At 50.8% G+C, this 26,330-nt stretch overlaps 1 protein-coding gene across 2 annotated transcripts in view; it reads left to right on the top strand.

Moving 5' to 3' along the window:
• The window catches only part of RGS9 (regulator of G protein signaling 9), a 39,167-nt gene extending 24,899 nt beyond the window's left edge, over nucleotides 1–14,268 (top strand). For both annotated transcript variants that reach the window (XM_063352012.1, XM_063352011.1), the window contains exons 14-19: nucleotides 99–186; nucleotides 713–851; nucleotides 1,901–1,986; nucleotides 3,389–3,506; nucleotides 6,811–7,223; nucleotides 8,697–14,268. In XM_063352012.1, coding sequence (XP_063208082.1) covers nucleotides 99–186; nucleotides 713–851; nucleotides 1,901–1,986; nucleotides 3,389–3,506; nucleotides 6,811–7,223; nucleotides 8,697–8,853 — 1,001 coding nt within the window. In that variant the 3' untranslated portion in view covers nucleotides 8,854–14,268. The remainder of the gene's footprint in view (nucleotides 1–98; nucleotides 187–712; nucleotides 852–1,900; nucleotides 1,987–3,388; nucleotides 3,507–6,810; nucleotides 7,224–8,696) is intronic.
• The last annotated feature ends 12,062 nt before the right edge of the window (nucleotides 14,269–26,330 follow it).

Here is a 26,330-nt window from a genome sequence, read left to right as displayed (position 1 = left end):
AATTGGGCCAAGACATACTAAGTCAAGTTTAGGAGTTAATAAATGGCATTGCATTTTCCTCAGTCTTGCTCTCTGCTGACTGCATCCTTGTTATGCAGGAGAGAACCTGAGTTTCTGGGAAGCCTGTGAGGATCTCAAGTATGGAGACCAATCCAAGGTCAAAGAAAAAGCAGAAGAAATTTACAAGTGAGTGTGGTAATTCTGTATTCTTAATCTCTTTGTACATGAGTCCTATCACTGCCTTCTACGCATTATCATTCTCCAAATGATTTATTCCTGAGACTTTTCTTTGTAAGCTGTCATCAAATGTGGCAGTCCGATGTCCCAGGTAGGAAAGGAGCTTTTGAAGATGAAAGCATAAATATTGTTTTGTTATATAGTTACTTTTCCTCTCTGTTCTCCACTATTACATTTAGGTCTTAGCATGTAATGTAAATAGAGGTGTGGAATAGCAAAGACCTTGGGGCTGCCACAAGGAGAGTGGAGAGACCCTTTTTGCTTCCAGTGGGATAAAATTTGGTTTATATTGTGTGTTAACAGTGCAAGAGGAAGTGACTGCATGTCAAACTGTTGAAGAGGAGATTGACCGCCCAAGATCAGGACAGCAAATTGTAGTGGGGAGCTGAAGGGACTTTTCCTTTCATGCATAGACAGAGGAATCTCTGGGAATTCTCCAGCTGATAACTGCACTGTTGATTCCTCCTCCTTGCAGGCTCTTCCTGGCTCCAGGAGCAAGGCGCTGGATTAACATTGATGGCACAACAATGGGCATCACAGTCAAAGGCCTCAAGCACCCTCATCGTTATGTTTTAGATGCTGCTCAGACCCACATTTATATGCTGATGAAAAAGGTTTGTTATTTGTTTCCAAAGCCTCAGGGGGATTCCAGTTCTCTGGGCCTTTCCATGCCTTTGTGTGCTATCAGCTGTCACTTTCAAGTGGCCTTTGTTTGAAAATCCCTCAGATTTGCTGACTTAAGCAAGCACTGGTTCAGGCTTTTGTATTTTGCTGCTTCTTCTTCCCTCTAAGGCAGCATGTCCCCAGGGTGATGGAGGTTAGGTGTCTGCTGGAAGCCCCACTTTCTAATACCAGCTTGGTCACTAACTCATTCAAAGCTTGAACAAATCTTTTAACTTTATTCCGTTAGTACCACTGTGTGTGTCACATGAGGTATCCCTATGGTGGGATGCTTGTATCCAACTGGATTTCAGCAGTGGATGGGAAAGGTAGTAGCAATTGTGATATAAATGCGTGAGTTTTGTACCAAGAGCATAAGCAGACATGGCCCATTTCAAGTTTTACTGAGTTTTTTCACACGTTTTTCTGCGGTTATGTTGATAGACACCCTTCTAGGTCTGACTGATGCAGCAGACTACGGGCTAATGTCAGTGTACTGACACAGTGATGTCATGGCTTTCATTAGATCATGGTGACCACAAGTAACCCGTAATTCCTCCTTATGAGCAATACAAAATACGCTTAGCAGGAAGGAGCATTATGGGCCGGAGTAGCAGCTAATGCACATTGACACTGAAAGCAGCAGAACTATGCAGATTTTCACCAGTTGCTGGAAAGTTTGGCTCCTGAAACATGATCACCTCACCTTTCAATGACTGTGAGACACCACTGGCCTGGGCTAAGCTCAGTTCAGACCTTTTGGTCTGGATCTTACCTGGGAAGCTTTATTGTGAGGTGGAAAATCCTGGGAATTTTACACCAAGATGAAAGGGTATTGGGTTAAATAGCTACATTTGCCTGAAAGATGCAAAGTCCCTTGGGCTGCTGGGGGAGATTATCTAGTTCCCAGCCTCCCTGGCTCCTGAGCAGCTGTATTTGGTGGTGATTTTAATAAGGGTGTTTGCAGCCCATAACTACCAGTTTCTCTTTTTTCTCCTAGTAGGACTCCTATGGCCGCTATTTAAAGTCTCCAATATACAAGGAAATGCTGGCCAAGGCTGTTGTGCCACAAGAGACTGTCAAAAAAAGGCAAGTGAAACTGGATGTAATTGTGGGGTTTGTTTTTCTTGTTGTAGCAAGGGTAGAAAAAGCCTGAGTTGCAGCAAAATTACTATGATTTAGATGTTCGCTTAATTAAATAAAATTTTTTTGCTAAAAAGATGCTTTGCTTTGAGACTGATTATGCCGTTTATTGGTGAGCCCTTTGGAAGTGGCTTGTGTGCAGTCAGAATCAAACTGACGATTGCTCGGCTGCCTTGTCTGTTGGGTCTGTTTAGAAAGGCTGTGATTGTTGAATTAACCATGGCTCCTTTCCTGGAAGGAGAGAGCATTGTACAGGGCATGGGAAAACTCCCACCCACGAACCATTGGCTGCCAGAGGAGACACAGAGCCACCACAGGGTCCTCCATGGGTTCTGCTCAGCTCTGCCTGGGCAGAGCCGCTTACGCCTGCGAAGTGAAGGTGACAGGCAGCCACATGGGAGCAAACAGCGTCTTACCTGAGAGTGACTGCTGGCACAAGGTAGACAGACTTAGAAGGGGCAGGCTTGAAATGGCTTTTTCCTGACCAAGATGAAGGTTGTATAGCAAATTTAGGCCATTTGAACTGCAGCTGCTTCTTAAAGCTGAGCACGCAATGTCAGAGCCAGACTGGGTGGTGTGCTTTCTCTGTTCCTCTTCCACTCACCAACCTAGCAAGCAAGAAAGAGGAATCACGGACTGTCACACTATTGTTTCATCTGAAGCCTATTTCAAGTCAGTGGAAACAAAACCTCCTGCTGTCTTGCCTGGGATTTGGTTAGTTTTTCCCTGAGCCACACATCACAAGGTCGCTGGCAGGTGCTGGTTGACCCGTGGTGATTACATTTGTGTTTGTCAGTACTCATTCTGGACACACGACACTCAGCATCCTGGGTGAGCTAAAAAGCTAATAGCTTATCCAGAGGTGTTTTAACACTTGTTTCCACTGCTGCTGGTAATGGCTTTGCTGAAGCAGGTAGCAGGTGTTTTTTTGGGGTATCACAGACACCACAAACACCCATGCTGGTCCCTATCTTGATCTTACTGAGGGCACTAGGAAAAATTCCACTGATGACAGTTGTTTTGGCTTCACACTGAGTGTTAGTGATGTGCAAACACTTATAAGAAAAGGAGTAATGTACTGGCCATCTGCTGGCCCTGGAGTCCCTCGACCAGGAGCAGGACTGCCTTTACGCTTTCAGCAGTTCTGATGTAGCTGATGTGTGGCACTGAGTCCTGCTTTAAACCACCTCGTCCGCGTTTGCACTACTTTGTTGTTGTGGGGGTGAGAGTGACACCTCCATCCGTGTCTGAGCTTGCCCTCCTGGTAAGTTTTCTTACCAGGGGTGAGTTTTTGGTGCCCTTCTACTTCTCAGTAACGCCCTGCATCTTTCTCTCACTCTCTGCCCAGCTCCACTTTCTCATTCGGACGCCGCCACCTCCGCTCCAGCCCCAGCCCCGTCATCCTGAGGCAGCAGGAGGAAGAGGCCAAAGCCAAAGAAGCGGCCACAACCGTGGACATCACGCAGGTCATGAGCAAGCTGGATCGCAGGAGCCAGCTCAAGAAGGAACCTCCCAAGTAGGCTCTGAGCCCCGCAGGGCACAGAGCAGGGAAAAGACAAGCCGAGGCCGGTGTTGTGCTTCGTCTCCCCTTCCTGAAGGTGTCAGTACTGCCTTAGGTTTCCCAGAGCGGCTCTGCCAGCAGCCTGCTTCCTGCACGTTGCCATGGCTTCTGGAGCAGCAGATGTCACTTCCCAGGCACGTCAGGCATGGGAGTGCTGCCGGAGCCAGGCCGCTGGCTCTGCCGGACTTGGGGTGCAGGAGCCCGGCTCCCTCCCCGCACACCTCGGAGGGGGGTTGCCTTCTGGCTGCCCTGAGCTCCCCCAGGAGGCTGGGCAGCTGGGATGTCTCTGCCAGCCTCCTGCTCCTCCAGGAGCCGGGATGGCACAAGGCAGATTAAAGCTTTGCTGTCCGTCCCCGTCCTTTGGGTTCACTGGGAGCAGAGGTGGTACATGTCGTAGTGCATCTGCGCTGGCATCCATCCTCTTGGGGGATGTGCACCCTTCCGAGGGGTGCACCCCAGGCACCCCCTGAGAGGAGCACACCCCTCACTTCAAGTATCCTGCACCTCCTAACCAGTGCAAAGGAGCCACAGGCAGTAGAGCAGGGTGGACTTCTTGTGAGAACAGTAGGATGACTGTTTCTGAAGGTTTCGGTGACACTTTGAATTTTAATGACATTCCCAAGTGCCCCCTGGCATGTTGGGGATGATCAGTGGAAAGCTCTGCTCCCCCCCGTGACTCCCCCGCACAATGAGCTAGATGTGCAGGCACAGAGAGCCTTCTCGCAAGAGCCTGCAGGAGGGCTTGAGAGATGCAGCCGCAGCTTTGTGTTTCTTTTATCAAATCCTTCCTGCCTCTTGTCTTGTCTTTTTCCTGCTCTTCTATTTTCTGTTGTTAAAAAAACCTAACAGGAGGTAGTTCTAGTTGTCACTGGCTTGTAGTCCAGGGGCAAGGAAGAAGCAGGGCAGAGGTGTTAGGAGCTGACTTCAACTTTAAGTAGTGTTTTTTTCATTTGCTCTGTCTCTTTTGCTCTTTAGAATGAGGCAACCTAAAACAACTGTGTTAGTGTTAAAGAGCTCAGGGAGATTCCAGGCTTTGCTGGGAAACCCCAGAGCGTCTGGACCAGGCCAATGATTATCAGAAGTGGGAAGATTCCTGCAAAGCCCAGTAAAGGGAATTGGGGGGAACAGAAAAGCTTCCTTGTTTCTTAGAATTTAGAGGAAGCAGAGGGAGTGGGTGGGAAGGACTGAGGTCCGGGAAGCTTCTTCACTCCTGTTTTATTGTTCACCCATTTTTACTACTGGTGTGATTTTACAGGAAATGGGAGATGGAGGAAGCTGGATGTGAGTGGGAGCCCTCAGGTACTGGGGTGCATGCAGACCAACCTCGCGCAAACAGGGAGATAGTCAGAGCTGTGTCTGAACAGCTTTGAACAGCGACTCTTGCCCTCCCTGTGCCTGTTATCAGAGGCAGAATCAGGGCTACACGGTCTGGTCTGGTACCACTGCAGAACTAGCCTCCTTCCCTGTGCAGCTGAGATAGGGAGATTTTCATGACGTCTGTTAGCCTAACGGTGATAAACCTTGGAGGAATTGAAACCAAGTTGCGTGAGTCTTGTGCTCTGATGTCAAGGTCTGCTTGCGAAGCCTCTGCTCTTATTCCCAGTGGAAGCAATGGCAAATTTTCCAATATTGTGAAGGCGAGCAGGCTCAGACCATAAACTTTTTAATTCTGCTTAAAATCACAAGGCTTTTTTAGGTGAGGTACTGAGCACCATCAACCTACTTTGACATAAGAGCACTGAAGGATAGTCAAGAGCTTGACAGGGTCGGTCCAAAGCTACTTGGATGTGATGGGCTCTGCAGTCTCTCCAGAGTTTGTATAACATGGAGCACTGAGCATGTTGGGATTGCCAGTATGTAGTACCATGTGGAACATGAAGTCAGGGTATAAATAATAAATAACAAATCTGTGTGTTCCAGTCAGTCCCTCTGATTCTACTTCTGTTTTGTTCAGCTTTGCTTTTTATGTTCTCTCTATCTATTCCTTTCTCTGATTTTTCATCATCTCAGCTTTGCATTGCTGACATGGGTTAATGCTGCATGCTCTGGAGTCACTGTGCTTGGGAAACGCCAGTCCTACACTTGCAGGCAGAAGCTGGCTCTCTTCTGCTTATGGGCTCAATAAGCTGGCATGACCCGGTGTCCCGCTCCTTGGTCCCTTGCTGTTCAGTCCCTGAAGAGGAAGGTTGCCTGGTACAAAGTGTGACCGTGGTACAAACTGAACTGCACTTTGTGCCAGCCAAGAAATTGTTTGTTTCCATTGGAAATCAGAGCAATATGTTGTTTCATTTCTTGGCCGTCACTTCCATGCATTCATCTGTCTAATAAAAATAAATGTAGAAAATGAAAAAAGAACGGAGTTCATCCTTCTCTGTCTTGTCTCAGTGTGTTCATCCTTCACTGTGGCATCTCTCAGCCATGCGTGCATGCACCTTCTGTATGTGCCTCTGCTCTCATCACTTCTCTTTGGACACTTGAGCTGCGTTGCATTTCTGCTGGGACTGAGTCCTTGGGAAGCGGCAGGGGGGACCCCAGCATGCAGCATGTCCTCTGCTGATCAGCCTGCACCCGGGCTCGTCCTGAGGGCTGAATTGGTGGAGCTGGAGACTTCCCAGCCCCAGCCAGGTATGCTGGGGGCTTCAGCACAAGACGTGGCTTCTTGTATTATTGGTCATCAGGGTTTGGAGCTCAGTGTTCTATTTCTTGGCCAGCACGCTGATGCTTTGGGTGTGACATGGTTATGCCGTTCATGACCAAGATCGCATTCTTGGGATAACCGACTCCTCCGTGCTTGGAGCTAATTGTTGTAAGGAATGAGACAAGCTGGTGTCTCCTACAGCATCCCAGGGGCTGTGGGGCCGGATCTGTCAGCACCCGCCGAGGCCAGTAGCCACGACCCTGTTACTTTCCATGGGCAAATCGTGACGCCTCCACTCTCCCGCTGTGGGAGGGCAAGGAGAGGGCCAAAGCTGCAGGAATAGGGGGCACCACCCCAGGCTTGGCTGGGGGGGCTGCCGGCTGCCTCCCAGCTGAGCCCTGTCTCTCCCGACAGCATCGGCCGCACCTGGCCCTTCTCCTCCAAAGGCGGCACTCTGGTGGCCTCCAAAGGCGGAGAAGGTTTCTCCTCCTGAGGAAGCCTGGGGAGGCCAGCCACCGGCGTGCGGCCCCCCCAGGGCCTGACTGAGCCTCTCTCCTTTTCCTCCCCACAGCCATGCCACCTTGCCTCCCCGGCCCCTCACCTGGCTGTCTACGCTGGCACCGGCACCCTGCCATGGCCGCCTGCCTGCCTGCCCCCCGGCCCCAGCAGCCTGTCTCCTGCCTCCCCCGGCCCCCCGGCCCTGCCCCACAGCACCGCCTGCCCCTCGCCCATCAGCGTGGCCCTAGACAGCATGGCAGGCGTTGAGAGGGACCCTGAGGGGACTGGCCCCAGCCCCTTCCCCTCCAGCAGCGGGAAGTCGCGTGCGGCCACCCTGTCCTTCGGCCGGTTCCTGAAGAGGGGCTGCTGGACCTCGCCCGTCCTGGCCACGCTCTCGCCCAAGTGCCCGGCCGTGCCCCACGGGAAGGTGCAGCCGCTGGGCGAGCGGGAGCAGCGGCTCCGGCCAGACACCAAGGCGGTGAGCAGGTAAGCACCGCGCGGGCACCTGGATGCCCTCATGAAGGGCCCGCCTCTGAGACCAATTCAGTTTGTAATTAGGTTGAGATAGTGTCAGCTGAGCCCATTTAAGTGGGGCTTGTGCTTCATATTCCAGTCAGCTGTCGCCACCTCAGCCCCATGTCTGCCTGCTGTGAGGCTGCCTGTGATGGCGGCTGCCAGGAGCGGGCACCGTCGCCCCTCCTCCCTGGCGTCAGGTGAGAAAATGGAGGTGCTGTACCTTCCTGCTGGCCCCAGGGAGCAGCGGACCATGAGGCTGCTGGGGTACAGGTATGTGGCCTCTGCTCCCCCTTGGGGACACTGGGCCCTACCTGTCCCCTCCTGCCCCACATCCTGAGCCCCCTCACGCCGGAGCAGGCCAGGGGAGATGGCGGCCCCCTTGCACGAGACAGACGCAGCTCAGCCCGAAGAGACATTTGTGTTTGCCCCCACATCAAGAGGCTTCATAGGCCGTGGGGCCTTGCTGCCCTTTGTATGTCAGCAGAAGTTGTTATTTATCCGATGTGGTTATTTTGGTGGCTTTGGAGATGAGCGCGAGGCCTTTGCCCCAGCAGAGACGGTGAGGCGCTCAGGTACTCCGGGCAGGGACCCCGTATGTCCCTGCGAATCCTCCCTGCCAGGCTGCGCGGGGCTGCGAGCCCGGCTGACAGTGGCCTCTCCTTAAATTAAATTGCATCTAAAACCCACCATGGCATTTGCGCTGCCTGCCGCACGTCCCGGCCAGGCCTCCAAAAGCCTCTCTTCCCCTCGGCTCCGTGCGCTTGCTTTCTGTTCCGGAAAAGCGGGCAAGAGTCCGTGCTGGCCAGTCCCCTCTGCTGCGCTTATGCCTCCTGTTCGTGGCGTGAAGTCCCCAGGTTTTACTTTTGATCCCTGAATTTTGAAAACCGCTCGTATATTCATGTTTGTTCTCAAGCGCTGGCTCAGGTTTGGTTTAATGATTTGAAAGTCAGAGGAGACCCAGAAGTAACAAGGGAGGAGAAATCTTGAGGGAAAGTCACAAAGCATTTGTCATTCCGGAGCAGCATGTGTAAGAATGGAGATTTTTTTGCCTGGGGAGGTTGTCACTGTTGAAACCAATCCTGGCCATGTCCCTCACGATGAGTAACGTGCCCTCAACCTCTGTTAATCCACCTCTGCTGCTGACCGAGTGGATGAGTCCACATTAGAAATTCAGAAGCACAAATCTGAGGGCTCCTTCTCCACCTGGCTCTGCGCTCTGGCTGTGCCGGAGCCGTGTCACACGGCAGTTTTGCTTCAAAGGGGTGGGAGCGCACATTTCCTTCATTTTCCATCTCTGCGGGCTTGTGCCTGGGAGTTTTGCTTTGGGATTTGGGGTTTGAACCGCGGAAAACTCAAAGCCAGACTCCGTGCTGCGTGTCCGCCCTCTCAGAGAGCACATCAAAAAGTGCCATATGCGTGATGAGTTTTTATTTCACAACACAGCTTCTTCCAAATAAAAATGGATGCTCCTTCGGAGAGCCGAATCCACCCCATAGACTCTGCGGAGGGAGAGGACAACCGCCACCAAGCTCGTAAGGACTCTGCAAAGGAGGTGATCTGCCCTTGGGAGAGCCCCGTGGAAGAGGGAAGAGCTGGGTAACGAGCAGCCCAGACACGGACCCTCTTTCCGGGCCCGAGACCACGAGGTTTGCCATGTGGTACAGTACATGGGCCACGCTGTGGAAGAAGTGCATCAGAGCCGTCCTTCAGCATCGAGGAAATTCAGAGTACCACACCTATGAATAACTGAATGCCCATCTGTTTGTAATTCAAGAATTTGAAGCATTTCTGGGCTGGTTTTCTTCCCTATCTTTGGTATCTTCAGATCTACTCATTACAAACTCCTTGATAAATGAACCTCGTTTCTTGCCTTAGAGCAGATGGAGAATTTATGTGTATATTTATATGCTGGGAAATGGTGTCTTATCTGAGTTACTTCCTCGGCCATGAGGTGTCAGCACACTGTACCCAGCACAGCTGGAGCAGAGCTTGCAGGCGTTTTTCAGTGTAGGACTCAGACTCCAATGCCACAGATTGGGGCATGTTTATGTCCCCAGCTTGGGTCCATCTCTTATTATTAATGAGGATTTCTTAATTTTAAAGCAAGTTGATTAAGAGACAGCTGATTGCTGGGGAAAAGAAAGTAAACCCCTCCTGAGAAGCTGTGTACTGTATGGCATAGCATCGTTCCTTAATCCAAACCAAGAATCACCCCAAAGAGCACGCAGTGCAGGAGAAGAGCAAAGGCTCCGCAGCGCAGCTGCACTAGCTCCAGTCTCCCTTTTGTGGCCCCTCAGTGCTGGGATGGACTTTGAAACTGTGACTTGAACTGCTCCCCAGCAACACCTGGGAAGATCCAAACTAAATCTGTGTTTTAGGCCTCTCCAAGCTCAGATCGATGCATTGCCACAGTCTTTAACTGTGTTGTTATCAAAAGTGTTAGAATGTCGCTTTCCTTATGTCGTGTCAGTGTTTGAAGATGGTTTTTTGTTCAAGTGCGGAGGGGGTTCCTAGGTGTGTGTGACGTGGATCGTTATTCCGTAATTTGGCCGTGTAGCCTGTGATGTCGCTATTTTGTATTTCTAATTGTAAATGGAGCTTTGCCTGTGTGGCTGACGTGGTGCATCATGCTGACTTCTACTGTGGGATTTATACTCTCTTCTCACACACGCTCGGTGGTCCCCATTTCCCCCAAGTCCGGGATGACGCTTGTAATCACAGGGCAGTTTGGGAAAATCAAGGAGCTGTTTCTGTTTCCAAAGACTCTTCCCCAGAGGAGCAGAAAGATGCGCTGCCCCAAAGCAAAGGTGGGTGCTGCCTCACGCTGCCCACGGCGCTTCTCTTGTGCGAATGAATGTTTCCTTTTGCTGGCTTTGCTTTGTCGGGAGGATCTGGTTCTGCTCTGGCAGTCAGTAGCGGTGGCCACCTATTACTCATGAGAGACAAACGTGGTCTCTTTTGTGATTGTTTTCGTTAATTATTTTGTTAAGTATTGTTACTCAGCAGCTCCTGACCGGATACTGGTAACGTACAATCCAGGAAACACAATGGCAGGAAGACATTGTGATGTCTGAGAGTTAGTGATATTATATTTAATATTATGTACATATTATAAGAGTTATCCTACTGCTAATATTTCTGTCATTGATTTGGGGTTCCTCTTGTGCACCTCTTTCTCCACGTTCCACTCCCGCAGCCACGGATCAGCAGCGTGTGTCTGGGGCTGGGACGCGAGTCACGCTGTGTGGAGACAGTGAATGCCATCACGTGGAACCCGGTCATCTGTGGTTTCCTCCTCTTCAGCACTGCCGGCATGCACAGAGCCGGGGTGGGCACTCAACACCCGCTCCCCGGCCCGGTTTCCTCCCCACCTCGGCTCCACGTGCCCTCGGCTTGCTGAGGAAGACACGCGTCTTGTCCCAGTTTAGCAAGCTGACAAATGCATGCGTTCTCCACGACGAACTCGGGCACTTGGGGCTGTGCTGGCTCTCCGGTGGTGCACATACGGGTGATGGAAAGCTCATGCTCTCTGGTGACCTGTTCTGCTCCTTAGGGGACAGAATGTGAAGGTCTCCCCTTTTTGCCAAGGAATTAAATAGCGCAATGGCATCATGCTCATCCTCTAAGCCAGAGGAAGGACTTCAGCATCCCGAACTGGCTGCTCTGTCAGGGCTTGGACACCCTGATGCAATTACATCCAGACAGACAGGTACATACGTGTCCCAGAGGCCAGCACTGGGGTTTCCCAACATTTATCCCTTCAGGGCACTGCCTTTTTGCCCCAATATCTTTCAACCTGAGGACTCCCTGGGGGGGACAGACCCCTGCATCCTGCATCTCAAGCCTGTGCCTTGCTTTCCTTCCTTCCTCCCTTCACCCGCAGACCTCCCAGGTGCCTGCTGACTGCGGGTTGCAAACTGCTGCTCCAGAGGCCCCGAATCCCTCCTGCCACCGCACTGCGCTCGCATGGTGACATCTGACGATCTCGCCCCCGCTGGAGGCCTGGCGTGCTGGAGTCGGGAGCGCTTTCAGCTCTCGCAGTTCAAATCCCCTCGCTGTGCAGGAGCCCATTTAACGCTGCCTGGAGTCACCTGGAGGAATTAGCTCACTGCAGCAACTTAGACATCCAAGGTATTCCGATAATGTGAGGGATGTGTAAGGTTAATGACTGGAAAAAGTGATCGCTCCCTGTGGGCAGTTTCTCAGAAAACTCCCCGCTGCTTGGCTGACAGAAGAAAGGAGACTCCAGCAGCAGCGAGGAAGCCCCGTGCCCTCGCCTCAGTGCCTCCGCTCTCCTGCCTCCCACGGCTGTGGGGGCTCACGGCTGGCACAGACTCACGGAGTGGCCACAGCTCCGCTCTGGCTCGTCGGTGCTGGAGGAGCTCCCCACACTCCAGCTCTGAGCTGATGTGCTGCAGGAGGGGCCGCAATGGTCAGACTTTGGATATTGATTGAATGAACCTGGAAGGAAGATGCTTAATTTGTCCTGTGGTTCTACAACGTGCTCCACTCCCACCTGTCAGGGTGGGCTCCGCCAACGTCCGTCCTTTGCTGGGGCTCAGGCTGACCCGCGGCTGCTGGGATTTGTTTGCATGCTCGCTCTGCAGCGGCGGGCCAGCCTGAAAAGCAAGAACAGCTTCTGGGGTTCCCCCAAGCCTCCATGAGGGCTCTTCCCAGGCTGCCTCAGCCACCGACCTCCAGGGGACACTGTTGGGATAGGATGGGAGCGAGTCCCATGCCGGGGAACCTCAGGCTCTTGCTGGAGCGCTGGGCAGGTGGTGGATCCTGCGGCGTGGGCTGCCAGCTTTGGGGCGAGCCCTGCTCCGGCTGCGTGGCCCAGCTGCGGCTGGGGCTGCTCCGCGGCTCTGCCCCGGGGCCGGGGTACACCCCACGCTGCACCTGCCCTGCAGGGTGGTAGGAAAGGTGTATGCCAGGGCATGACCAGCGCAGCGAACCTGATTAAAATGTCCAAATCAGAGATCTGTTTTCCAGGTGATCGGCATCTCTTGAACCTCCCTTCAAGTCTGACACGTCGCTCTCTCTTTTCCGGCTGGGACATACGGCCAAAGTGCCAGAAACACCGAGGGACTTTTTTTCTCTGAAGTCTTGGCCCGCGCATTGCTCAAGTCTCATTAATTTAAAAATGGAACAAAGAATGCTCAGCATCCAGCAGGATCAGGCCTCAGGAGCAGGAAGTACCAGCTGGCTCAGGAGAGGGATTGTTCCCATGAGATTCCCAGTGTGGTTTTGGCAGGCGGCATGGTTGGGATAGCTCTGTGAGCAGGCTCTTCCTGCCTGAAATGCCAGCCGTGGCAGAACAGCTGACTCAGAGCATGACAGCTCTTCACAGCATCCCCTGGTGAAAGGAGCCGTCAGAAACGCTCCTGACACCGCTGCCTTTACGTTTTGTGAGGGTGGCTTGAAAGCCGAGACGTAAGCCGAGCCCACGTCATGGTGCTCTTGGAAACGGTGCTCTGTGGGTGGAATTCACCTCTGTGCAGGGGCTGCATCGCGTTACATCCTACTTAGGTCCCAGAATATGGTGTCGGTCGACCTGAAGTGGTTCATGGTACATTCACCCCAACATCTGAATATCTGAATTATGATAAATATGTTATAAAAGAGTCACTGTGAATTGGCTTTTTGGGGTGCGGGAGCCTCAGGGATGCAGGAAGAGACCTGGTCACCCGGGGAATCTTCCTCTTGCCACAAAGCATATGTTTTATGCATTTTGCAGTACGCCTGGCCCAGAAGAAGAGGTGAGCACCTCACAGGATCCCTTTTAGAGTAGAGGTTCCCAAATCTGTTCCGCGCAACACTAAAGAGGAAAAGATAAGCTCTTGCAAGTCAGTTTACTTTTTAAAATTCATGTTGCCATAGCAGCTTAGCACACTGTCTCAAGTCCTCCTTCTTGCAAAACTTTGATCACCATGAAAACAGAATTATGTTGTTCTCCAACATGTTCTACATATAAATGTATCGAAGTTCCCATAGTTCATGCTTCAACATCTCTGCAAAGACCTCTTTTATTTCTCTCTCACAAAAATTTTCTCTGGCCAAAGGAGAGTATTTTAAATCCTCGAGCTGCGTGGGGCTCACTCTTGGTGTAAAGCCGGCTCCTCAGCATCTCCGTGGTCCTGCTGCTCATGTTCCCAGCTGAGGTTCTGGTTCCAGTGGTTTCTCACACACTCCGGTACACCACAGCACTGAAGCCCAGCCACCAACTTCTGTCCCCAAAATTGCAGGAGTATCCTCCTCCCTTGGCTCTGCTCTTTGGCCATCAGCCTAGTCTCTTCCCTGGAGTATTAAAAGAGCACAAATTCCCCTGAAACATCTGTCCCTTTGCTGTTATCCAGCAGAAGCACTGGGCTGCATTTTCCCCACTCACCTCGAGTCCCAGCACCCTGGGTTCCCTCTGTCCCCAGGGAAGGAGTTGGTCACCCCTCTTAGGATGGGATGAATCTACTTTGGAAATGGTTTATTTCCTCTGTAGGCTCCAGGGGACTAACTCAGGACTGGGCACAACTTTTGTATGAGCAGGATTTGGTGACAGCTTACATATGGGTGGGATTACCTGACACCAGTGGCTTTAATGAGAGTTAGTGCATCCAGCATGTTGTGTGTAGGCGCCTGCCGCAGCCCCTGGTACGGTGGTCTGACTCTTTGCAAGCTCTGCTCTTAGCCTTAGGAGACCTGCGTTTACTCTCGTTCTTACCCAAGTCGGGGCTGCCTCATTCTTGCTCCTAAGCTTTCCCTCTGATGCATGTGCTGGGACCAATGGAAAGAACTTTAATAAACACCAACACTTTAAATCCTGCTTAGAGCAATCCTTTTGTTTCCATCAGGTGTCCCATTTTTCCAGCTGCATTCATGCTCGCAATATTGGAAAAGACAAAAATAAAAAAAAAAGAAATTAGGCTAGACGTAGACAAATTTGCAGTAACAACCTACGCGGTCGTTTGGTTAAAGAGCACATTACCCCAAGCTACCCTGTTGCTGTTGTTGTTCACATGAATCCATCTCCTCACCCCAGAGAAGACCCTTCCAGACCAGGACTGGGAAAGGTTAGTGGGATTTTTATTAATGTTCACAGCCAGATTTCTTCCCATCAGCCTTTTTTTTTTTTTCCCAATCAACTGAAGGGGAAAAAAAAAAAAGAAGAAGAAAAAATTGGGGTAAAAGTTGAAGAACACTTTAATTTATAAGAAAAAGAACTAAATAATTGATGTAGTCATGGTGCCAAAGGTAATTTCTGCTGCTCCCTCTATCTCACAAAGACATTTAGCATTGATTGAGATCAAAGTATCAAAAACCCCTGCTGCTGAGCTGAAAGGCAAAACTTTCGGCTGCCTTTCTCTGCTCTAATAATATCGTCTTTATGTAGTTAATAAACTGCACACTTCAGTCAAACTATATCATTACAGAAGACTTAGGGAGCTAATAATTTAAAAGCAAAGAATTGCCTCTGTTCTTCGCTTTGAACTAAACAACATTCTGTTGAATGAGGGGGACATCAAAGCTTTGTTACTATTACCAATGTGGCTGGAGCATAGGGCCGCACAGAGTGTGTACTTCAGTCATCAAGAGAAAAAAAAAAAGATTAAAGATATTGGCTTATCAACCCACAGGCAGAACCAGGTGTTTTCTTTTCTGCTGTGCAAGCATCAGGTGGTTTGCTTATCAATGAGTTTTCTTGTTAAATAGATGTACATGACTTAGGTTGATCCCTCCAATCCTGTGGCCCTTTTATTTTCTGAGCAGTCTTTGAAAAAGTTGGGATGAGGGGCTGTTTGTTTGCGGGAGGATGGCTAACTGGGCCTTTTGTCGAGGGCCAGCTCCCGTTTTCGCTCTGCTGACGCTCTCCTGTTGTGCCGTGCTCTGCTGCAGCGGCGCCCCTCCCTGCTCCCCACCTTCCTCCTGCACGCGCGCCGTGGGGCAGCCTCCTAGCATGTGGGGCAGCCTCACGCTCTCACAGAACCATAGAAGGGTTTGCGTTGGATGGGATCCTTAAAGATCACCTAGTCCTTTTTAAAAATGGGTGCAATGTTTCCCTTTTGCCAGTCACCCGGCACTTCACTGCTGCGGCTGTTCAAGTATCACGGAGCGTGGCTTGGCCGCTACATCAGCCAATTCCCTCAGCACTCTGGGACGTGCCTTGTCAGGTCCCATAGACTTGTGTCTGTTGAGGTTCCTCAGGTAGTCATGAGCCTCATCTTCTCTTACAGTGGGAGGGACTTTGCACCCCCAGTCCCTGCCTTGCGGTCCATCCACTCGAGACGTGTGGGGAGAGGGGTTGCCAGTGAAGACAGGCAAAAAAGTTGTTGAGTACCTCAGCCTTCTCCTCGTCCCTTGTTACCAGTTAGCCACTCTTGCTCGTTGGGGGGGTACACTTTCTTTGACCTTCCTTTTCTGGCTGACATACCTGTAGAAACCCTTCTTATTCTTTGCATCCCTTGCCAAGTTCAGCTCCAGCTGTGCCTTGGCCTTCCTGACCCCATCCCTACACATCCTCTGCTGGATGTGCCTCTATCCCCCACTTGCCATCTCATCCCCGCGGCTCCAGTTCCTCCGCTCTCAGGGGAGCAGGCTCTGCTCTCCCAGGTCAGGAGAGGTGTGTCCCTGCAACCAGAGAAGATCCTGTGGCATGGCTGGCAGTGAAGGAGGCACCACACTGCTCCACTTCTCTACATGGGGAAGAAAGAGAGGACCTGCCGTCCTGATGTTGCCTTCTCCGGCTGCACCATAGCCAAGGACTGCTTCTTTCCCCTCTCACCCACCGCACAAAGGTTTGCAAAGATCTGGCCAGTGCCAGGAGTGGGTGGCCATGGAGGGCCTCAAGCATGAAGATCTTAAATTTGTTCAAAGGTGTGTGAATCACTCATGCTCGTGCCAGCGCTGCCTCCTTGCCAGATGTTTTTTCACTAAGTATGGCACTGTGGGACAGAAAGGCTGTCTTTCAGTAAAGGCTTTTTCTTTCCAGTAAAACACAGTTTTTCCTGGGACATTGGACAGGGACAGAATGAGCAAAAACAGCCCAAGAGGACCTCAGGAGCTCTCCTCCCATCCTTTCCCTGCCATGGCAACACCTGCCCGTGTTGCGTGTCTGGGTCTGACTCCAGGTTAGACCTTCCGCACTCTTTGGCTGGAGACGTTTGAACACGGGGCTGTGGTGTGAGCCACGAGGTCTCACCAGGAGGAACAAGGTGACTCATGAAGTCAGCACTTGAGAGGAGGGGGGTCTCTAAACCCTCCTGCTCTGATCTCCTGGGCTGGATGGACCCCAGGATGTTGCAGACAGGCCTGGGAGCTGGCAATTTGGTGTGAGCTCTATTATGGGATACTTGTACTTCTTAAATGCTGCTTTTCATTTGCATCAAAAACTCTCCTTGGTTCTTGGCGGTCTGGATCTCATCCCCTATTAAAGACTGGGATTTTAAAAAGCAGAAAATAATGGCTTATTTCAAAGTAACAATTCGACTGCTTTTTGAAATGCTGTCCTTATTCAAAACCACTTAAATTTATACATATTTCTAAGTCTTTATTATTCTCAGAGGCTGAACCAATTTGGATTTTGATTTCCACAAGTGTTCTCCTTGATTTCTGTGTCAGAAAGTTGAGAAGTAATGTGAACAGATTGGATGTTAACCATAGGTAACAAGTGGCTTCCTGGGAACTATTGCTTAAGTTATTCTTTAAAATACTTTGCAAAGCCTATTACTACAGGGAGAAAATTCATAGCAAGAAGACTTTCAGAAAGGGGTGATCTCCTGCTTTTCGTCCTGTCGAGCTGCAGGCTGGAGCGCGTGCCTGAGCACACGTGTGGGCACACGTCCACGTGTGTGCTTTTGTGGGCTTCGTTCTTTTTTTTCAGTGGAAGTGGCTTTACCACGCACCGAGAGTGATATTCTAGCCCCACCGAAGTGTTCTTTTTGCCTTTCATTTCGGTAAGACTAAAATTTTCATTTCTGAAATGGAAGAGGGTCTTCCAGCAGGTACACACACGGCTGACACGCACCTTACGACCAGAATAACGCAAACTGCCCCGGAAACAGCGAGAAACTCCCTTCTGCATCACTCCTCCTGCGGGTTAATGGGTGACCTGCAGATACCACGTGCTGGTGGTGTGTGTTCATTTTATTATTACTGTCCTCAAAGAAGAGGTGAGAAAAGGTCTTTTACTTGCTCTGGCTCAGACAGCATGTGATTCACAAACGCCGCCAAAGTTTTAAGGAATGTTTTCTGAAGCGTTGGTCTCAGGAAGGTTTTGAGTTTGCCTGAGCTCATCAGACAGCCGCTATCCTGGGAGGGTGAAGTGTGTCACAGTCAGGTCAACCTGATGGGCTGTCTCTCAGAGAGAACCATTGAGCCAAAGCAGACCCCGATGTACTCTGCTTCCCTTGTTTGGATTTTCACTGATGGGATCTGTTACACAATACCCAAGATTTGCACCCAGAAATCGGAACGCAGTGGGCAGTATTTAATACAACCTGTAGAGCAAAGTACCTAATGCAAATCCTAGAGTACAGTACCTGTCTGCCTGTCTGTCTGTCTATCTACCTTCGTACTACAGGCAGACGCATTCACAGAACGACTGTTTCTGCAGCATTTAGAAATGCTCCCATGTGCAAAACAGTGCTACGAGCCGGTGCGATGCTAAGAGAGGCTTTCTAGCTGGACAGAGATGCAGAACTAAAGGCTCTTGAGCCAACCTTTGCAAGACCTGGTAATACAAAGATAATAAAGTGACTCTGACGGGAGTGCAAGGCAGAGTGAAGCTGTCTTTAGCCTTTACCAAAACCACTGTCAGTGCCTTTGCCTTTTCATAGCACAGCTCTTCGCAAAGCTAATTGGGTTAGTGCCTTGCAGGGGGTTTTCAGTGTCTGCAGGAGATGGGCTGCTGCAAACACCTTCCCCTTCAAGGCACACAGCGTTGCCTTTTTCACACCACAGCTCTCTCCCTGGCTTCTGTTCTCGAAAAGCAAAAGTCCCAGGCTGTTCTTCAGTATCAGCCATTACAGTGTTTCAGTTCTTTCCTCCCAGCCATTTTCAAATGTTCAACTTAAAAGGAAAATGTTTCATTTTAGGCCAAATTCCCCCCTCCTCTCCCTTTCCCGTCTCTTCTCCTTCATCCCCCCCCCCCCCCCCCCTTTCTCTGGAAGAAGAACAAAGTCATTCAAATCAGGAAGCTGAGGAACTCCATGTATACTTTCCACTGGGACCTCGATCCCTACTGGTTTGGCTTGATTTGATTGAAGTGTAATTTAATCCTTCATCATTTGTCATAATGTCATTTATATATAAAACCAACACTGCATCCAAACTTCAGATCAGCACGGAGGAGCTCTCCAGGAGGCAGGGGAAGGCAGCGGAGGAGCGGGCTTTGCTGATTGCGAGGAGGGTGTGAAGCTGGCAGGCAGCGTGGCCGCCATCCTGCTCGCGGGGAAGGCACCAGGCTGAAGCGTGTCACGGTTAAGTCAGGTCGCATTACAGTAGTGAAGATGGGTCTGGCTTCACAGCTGAGTGAAGGGGTGATTGTGAGCACACGTATGGAAAATAATTCAGATAGTGTAGGTGAAGTACCCGGGAGGAGGAGAACAACCTGGATTTCAGCGTAGGCTAGAAAATGGAGTATACTTGCAGACACACCGGTAAGTGTAGTGATGGTAATGTCACTGCCCTCTGTTACCAGCTGGAGCAAGGTGGGGCTGGAGTCTGCATACCTCAGAGCACATCTGCCTTTGTAGTAGAGGAAAGGGAAGGGCCTTTCATGATAGGAAATGACTAGCTCTCCTCTGCCACCACATGCAGGTTTCCTCCATCCCCTCTTCTTCAGAGTGACCTCTCCGTTGTTGGTGCTCGCCTTTAAGAGTTGGGGTTGGGGCTGCAGTACTTTTTTGCCACTGAGTCCCTGTCATGAAGCCTGTAGGTGGGGTAGCAGGAGTCACCAGACACTCATCTCAAGGTGATAGGAAGCTGAATCTTCATCCTCTGCCTCCAGTGTCTCATGGGTAGCTCTGCACAGCTCAAATACTGAACAGCCGAGCTCTGGCATCTCTCTGCTCCTTCCTTCAAGCGGTATAAGGTGGGAGAGGACAGGCAGGGAGGGGAAGTCATCAGCTCTGCTGTGACTCCAGGAGGCTTGAAAGTGCGTTCGGCGGTTATGGACTCGGCTGCACTCAGGCAGTGAGATGGCACGTGGTCCAAACCCTGTGACCCTGGACTCCCCTGTGAAACCTCCTCTTGACTCCAGCTCTCAGTGTCCCCGTCTGTGAAATGGGAGCTCGTCGATCTGCGGTGAGGCTTGCGAAGAGGCAGTTACAAACATGTCCCTGTGTTACTGCTCCTGTTCTTCACTGGAGCCTCGTCAGTGTAAGAGCAGCTTCGGTAGCTTTGGTGCAGCACGATACAGACGTAAAACTAGGCCGGCAAAGGGTAACTGGGACGTGTTGGGAAAACTCTGCACTCAAGAGCCCCGAGGCTTTTGTTTTCACCTCTGTGCTCTGCTTGGGCAGGGTTTGCTCCCCGTGCTGCAATCTAACACGCAATCAGAGGCACCGGCCTGGCTCGGCACCCAGGCAAGGTTGCTTCTCGTCCTCTTTCAAGCCTGCTGGCTCACCGTTCTTCGCCTGAGCATTTTTGGCACGGACTGGCCTCGCAGCTAGGCCTGTCCTGGGATGCACCGCGGCACGTCCTGCGGAGAGCCACCACGGGACAGGAAGGTTACGGCTAATCTGCAAATGTCGTGTGAGGTGGTTTTACTCGAGGATTTTTTTCGAGAGAGATGACGAACATCTTCACTTTCCCCTGCCTATCTGTTTGCTGAACACCCTAAAAGGAAGTATGAGCGAGGGAAACAGATAAGCCTTATCCTTCAGAAAGAAAACATTCCTGCAGTCAGGGTATATAAGCCAGATACCGCCTGCCTTTCTTCAGCCCGAGCCGTGCGGGTGTCACAGCAGCCGGGGCCTGGCTCTCCGGTGGGGCTTAGGACAAGAGCCAGAGGTCGCAGGGCTGGTGGGTGGCAGCGCCCAGCACAGCCCTCCCTGAGGGACCAGGCTGCCGGGTCGCCTGCCGTCTGCTCTGGGGAGCCGGGAGGACCCGCTGTAAACCCCCCTGCCAGAAACGTAAGCAGAGAGGGTTGTGAGAGGGCCCCCGCGCACCCTCCCCGGAGCACTGCGGTCGGGGCTCTGCTCCGTCCCTTCCCTCCAACAGCAGAGCAGAGTATCTATTCACAGCACTTGTCAAAAATTAAAGCAGAACCTTCTTTCAAATGCTCCGTCTGTACTTGACTGCCAGAAAAGCGATTCTTCCTCCAAAAAAATTTGCATTTAAAATTCCAAATATGCACTTTTGCTCAGACGAAAGAATGTGTGTTCCCACTTTCAAGTCAGGTTCTCTGTGACCTCTAGGTTTTAATAATTTCAGCAAAGTGTCATTTGACAATTCAAATACAGTCGGTAAGCACAGGAAAGTAAATGTCCTTTAAGATAAGCACATATTATATTGAGAGTTGATGATGAGAAGATTTCACCTACAGCTAGAAGCTTCAGAGTAATATGCACGACACTTCTGCATATTAAAAAACTGCTTTGGTGAAATATTGGTATTTCCAGATTTCAGCTTTGCCAGCGCTAAAATGTTTCTGCTCTTTAATTCATAAGAAAATGTGATGGCCTTATATGTGGAGGTTTCACCGTTTAGCTTTTGCTTTCCAATTGAAAATAAATTAGTGTTCAAATCCTGCTTGCTGCTGATGTGAGGGGGCGAAGGACCACAATCTGGATGGCCAAGATCTGCTCTGCCAACCCACTCCCCTGCCACGGCGCCGTGCCGCGCGTGGTGCCGCAGCCGGGAGATGCTGCAGCGGGCCAAGGGTACTGCTCCTGGTCCAGGGATGCACCGGAGGCCGGGGCCGACCCCACCGTCTCTCAGCCCTCGGCCCCGGGTGGATGTGCTCGTTCAGCTTCGGGTTCCCTCCTCCTGCTCTGGTTTCCTCAGATCCTCTCGGCTTTATTGTGCTCTCCCAAACCCCTGGCGCAGAGAGGGCCGTTGTCGCACGTACGCCCACCCCTCCGCATGCAACTCGAGCCACCAGTCCGCAAGCAGATCAGCTTGTCACAATAATTAATAGGCCTCCCTGTGGTCCCTGGTAATCCATCCCAGGGCTGCACAGCACCGGCTCTGTTTTACTTAGGTATATGTAAGCCTTAGAACTGCCCCAAACAGAGCCTTTTTCATGAAACTGCTTCATTCAACACCTTATAAGGGCTGCGGGCGCAGGGAGGGGGCAAGTTTACACAGATGCTAGTGTCTCAGGACTTGCTAGCAGGTGTCTCCTAACTTTACACAGACCACCCTCACACTAAAGGGACTCTTTTGCTTTGAGCCTGTTTGAGTTACATGACTTTGGTCTTTGAGTTCCTGTTCAGCGGGCGATTTATGACTTTCCTTATTGATAATGCTCCCGTAAGCAGAGGGATGGATTGTTAGCCAGCGGTGTGGGTTTCACGGCGTCTTCGAATAGCTGAAGTTCCCTCACCGTGCAATTCCTCAGGCTTTCTAGGGAAAGGAAAACAACAACACCACCCGTACAGGCTGCGGGGTTTTTCATTTGTTTGTTTGTTTATTTAAAACAAGGAGGGGGCGGGGGGAGAGCTAATGATAGGTTTAAGCAAACAGTTTCCTCTGAATTTGGCCATTTTCTCTCGCTGAGGTCATATGACAGCTGAGATTACACGATTAGAAATGTTTTAAGGCATTCCTTCAGCCTCAAGAGGGGAGGAGGGGAAATATTTAGGGTTTGCTGTCTGTAATTCAGGGAACAAACATCTGAAGAGCTCTCCCGCGTCGGGGTGATGGCGGAGGGCGTCGCCTCTTCCTCAAGGGACGGAGCTGGGAGGCAGTGGTGAGCTCAAGCTGCCGTTCCTGACGGAGAATTCAAGGTCCCTCAGGCTTTGGGAAGTTTGGGTTGGGACAGGCTGTTACAAAATTTGTTTTTTTGCAGTTCTCTGAAACCTCTCCAATTCTCATTAGGAGTTAACGGGAAAGGAAGTGTTATTGGGGTGATGTAGTGCCCAGGAACCCCACAGCAAAGAGCTGATCCCTGCCTCAACTCTCTGTTTTCCACAAGCAACCTCTCCTTAGTCTGGTGCTACTGCTCCTTTTCATCCCCGCAGCCCTCACGGTCGTTCCCACACGCTGGGAGAGAGAGATCAGTCCGTAAGCGCCCCAAGGCCCTGTGCAAGGCAGGGTGGTAAACAGGGTTTCGATCTGGACCTGCTCTGCGATGGATCCGTTACCATTACAGCTGAACACTTTGGCCAAACTCTACCACCTTCCCTCTCTCCGAGTCACACTTTGACTCTGTTAAAAATCCCACTAAACTTAGCAAAATGTTCTCTTAGAGGGGTGAGAAACAGGTACATTACCCAGCCTTTGCGTGAGTTTCTGGAGATTATATAAAAATTGCTGGTTTGCTGCTGGCCAGGATTTCTTCCTACTTTTCTGTGCTAGCTCTGAACATGAAAATACCCCTGCAAAGCAAAGCGGAGAGCGTATTATTGCAGGTTGCAAGCCAATTGCTACCAGTTAAAGAACAAAAATATAATTGGTAACCTCTGAAGTGAGCTCACCTCTTGCAAATAGCTCTGCATAGCACGGTACAGTTCTGCTGAGCTCCCCTTGGCAGCACATCGCAAGCCCACACTGCTGAACAGTGGAACCCTGCCACGCAAGGGGGGGTCACGACGCTTCCAGATTGACTCGTGACGTCAATGAAAAAGTCCTGTTGGCTTCTCAGTCTGTACAGCTTCACCCCCACCTGAATTTAGCCACTGGATTTGTCATACTCACCTGGACCCACCTGTATTCCACAAGGGAACTAAGCATTAAAATATGCACTTACATCTCCCCGCAGTGTTTTTGGGAATTACTCCCTCGGGCACCATTTTGATCCTGGTGAAGGTTTCTTAATGACCAACAGCTGTTTCCACGGCATGACCATTCAGTGGGCTGCCCGAAATGACCTCTGAGTCTCAGCCCTTGCAGACAAATGTCCCCAGTCGAGTCCTGATGTCACAGCTGTGCCTCACCAGCTGGCTCAGAACCAACGGGAGGTGCTCAGTGATAGAAATGATTTCTAGTTCCAGTCCTTACCTGGTGCAATGAGGAGTAGCAAGAAGATTCATCTCCTCCTCCTGCTTTATCAGCTCCCACTAGAAAGGAAAGGGGGAAGGTCTCCTGCTGATCATAGGGAGGTTATTGGCTGAGTTTATTCTTGGCTACTTGATAACTTTATGCTTCAGCCCTCATCCCTCAGGTCATTTAATATTTTGCTGTAGAGGCACCAGTTGAAGCCCAGACTCTGTGTGTCGGATCTGGATGGTCTCTCAAAAGGCAGCTGGTGCTTTATAAAAGCTGTAAGGGGTTAGTTTGGATAGACACGATGAAAAAATAAATGACTTTGTTGTGCTTTTGGAACCAAATAATGCTTTAATAGCAGAATCCTTTTTCAAAGTTAGTAGTTAAGAGTAAGCAGTACTTTAGGCAATCCAGGCATCTGCTGCAGGGACTTTCCCTGGTAATTAGTTAATGAGCTTGATGTACTTTTCCCATCTAATTAAGATGCCATCTTTTTAGCCTTGTTAGGAAAGGTAAACTTTTGAGAGATAATAGAGACAGGTTCCCTACCTGGCCCTTCCATCCCCAAGTTGGGCTGCACAACTGGACTCAGGTCCAAACCAAACCTCCCAGGACTGGGACTCGCAGACCTTCAGGCAGGTGGAGTTCCAGACCCAATTCCCAGCTTAGACTCCACTTGAGGACCAAATATGTGTTCATCTTCATTCTGGGCATTATCCTTACCTTGATTCACAGGATAAGGGTGCACAAAAGGGCCCAAGTGCAGGGCAGGGAGGTAGGACAGACTCCTCCCAACTCCCTGCGTGCTAATGGGAGATTCGCTGATGCGTGAGTACGATCTCCATGAGCACAGGGAGTCACGCTTGTTCGAAGAGATACCTTGGATCCAAAGAGAAGCAGCAGATCTCACCAGAGCCAGTGGTTTCACCAAACTCAAAAGAAAGAGCTACTTTGAAAGACCTGGGAGAGCTGGGAAGCTGCAAGCCTGATGGTTGGTCAGAGCTGCGGGCTGAGAGTTTTCTCTGGCAGCAAATGAAAGCAGTGTCAGCTACAGTAGCTGGAAGCTGCCTGTGTGCTGGAGTGCCAAAATATAGGAGAGAGCACTGCGAGCATGAATCCAGAAGGAGAAGGGCTGGAGTGCTTGGCAGGGGGATTGCTGAGTGAGGAACCTGCCAGCTCTTGTGCTGGGTTTGCACGAGCATCGTGGCAGGCGGCGGGAGGGAGAGGCACCGACCGAGGCAGCTCGGGGGAACCACGGCCACCCTCGTTTGCTCTGCCCAGCGCAGAAGTCACTTTGGCTGACACAGGAAGGAACAGTCGCGGACCTACGCGACCTCCCATCACCGTTACAGCTCCACTCTGTTCTGTTACAAAGCACAGGGCTCTTGGGCATAAGCCTCCCCTGCTAATGGCAGGTGGGGAAGCAGCTCCTGCTCTTTCACGGAGCAGCTGGTGCACCGGATCCACATTAGGATGAAGCAGACTTGGTAGAAGAGAGTAACTTACTGCCTTTCAAAACCAGAAAGTGAACTGGTGGCCGCACTGGGGTTTCTGTCAGCCTCTTTTCCCAGCTGACCCCATTTTCATATGTTCCCCCTTCATAGCTGGGCTCCAAAGCCTGGATACATTTCCTCCTGGCCTGCCATCGTGCTGATGGGATTTAAATATGAAAAGCATTGCTCTCTGTGCAAGTTAAGCCTTTGGTTAAAAGTGCAGGATGTTAAGAGGTGCAGGATTTTTTTAGTCTCTTGTAAGGTCTTTTTCAGTGTCTCCTTATGAGACGGCGTTGAAAGTCTCTGTAATATAATGATCTCACAGACTGTATATGCAATATCTCTTCTCCCTTTATGTAGAGTTTTCCTAGCTAATTTCACCATATACTCCATTAAATCGCCATCCTTTTCCGTGAACTCTGAAGGTTCTTGCTGCCACATGGTACACGTGGCTGCTGCTTGTGTATCTGCCTTGAATTAATGCGGACGGGCTTCATCTCCTGCAGGCTTTTTGCAAAGATCAATGGGCTTAATCCGTGGCCTCCAGAATCAGGCCCCAGAGCCACACAAGTCCCCTCCAGTGAGCTGTCTCTTCCTCTTACCCTGTGGTCCAACTTTTTCTCAGCAGCCTTTGAGCAGAAGTTTGACCTCCTCCAGTTTGGGAAATGCAAAATTCTAGGAACTCGAGACGAATGAACCAGGAGGTGTCCCTCAGCCAGCTTAGGATCCTCTCCCTGAACCACAGCCTGCTCGGGTCGGTGAGACTGGCATCGCTCACGAGTAGCTGCAATTAGCAATTATCCCACACCTTTGCCACTGCTCAACCGTGCCCAGGTTTGGAGGCCTGAGATTGCAGAAAGCTCCCTTCTCCCCTGCAGAAGCTTCAGAATAAGCATAAAAAGAAAGACGAAGAGAGCAGTCATGGATTCGGGACTGCCAGCAGCACTTTTACAACTCAGATAATTGTCTTCTCCAACCCTTCACTTATATTTTCCCAAATCGATCAGCCCAAGGCTTCATCCACAACCCAGTTCTGTCAGTGGTGTTCTTCCCATTGTCTTCAGTGGGCCATAAATCCAGCTCCCTGAAGGTGACCCTCAGCTGCTCCCCGCCTCCGTGCCAGGCACCCCACCACGTCCCCTGGGATGGCATTTCTTGGCGTAGGAGCCCCAGCTATAAGGCAAAGACAAAGAGGGGACCAGACTGTAGGTCAGGCTGCAGACTTTTACATTTGCATGGCTTCCTCTTGCCCAGCCAAAAAAACAAAAAAGCAAGGATGAGAAGACGAAGAAAGAACAATGAGGACAGGAAAACAACAGGAGGAGAAGGCTATGGCTATAAAACACACTTTAGCGTAAGCTTCTCCTATTAACTGCAGATACAATGCGCTGGGGTGAACAAGGAGGCAAATTATCTTCTTTCTCCCCAAACCATGCACACCTCG

Source organism: Chroicocephalus ridibundus, chromosome 14, assembly GCF_963924245.1.
Source record: "Chroicocephalus ridibundus chromosome 14, bChrRid1.1, whole genome shotgun sequence".
NCBI lineage: Eukaryota > Metazoa > Chordata > Aves > Charadriiformes > Laridae > Chroicocephalus > Chroicocephalus ridibundus.
This window is presented reverse-complemented; position numbering and strand designations above follow the sequence as displayed.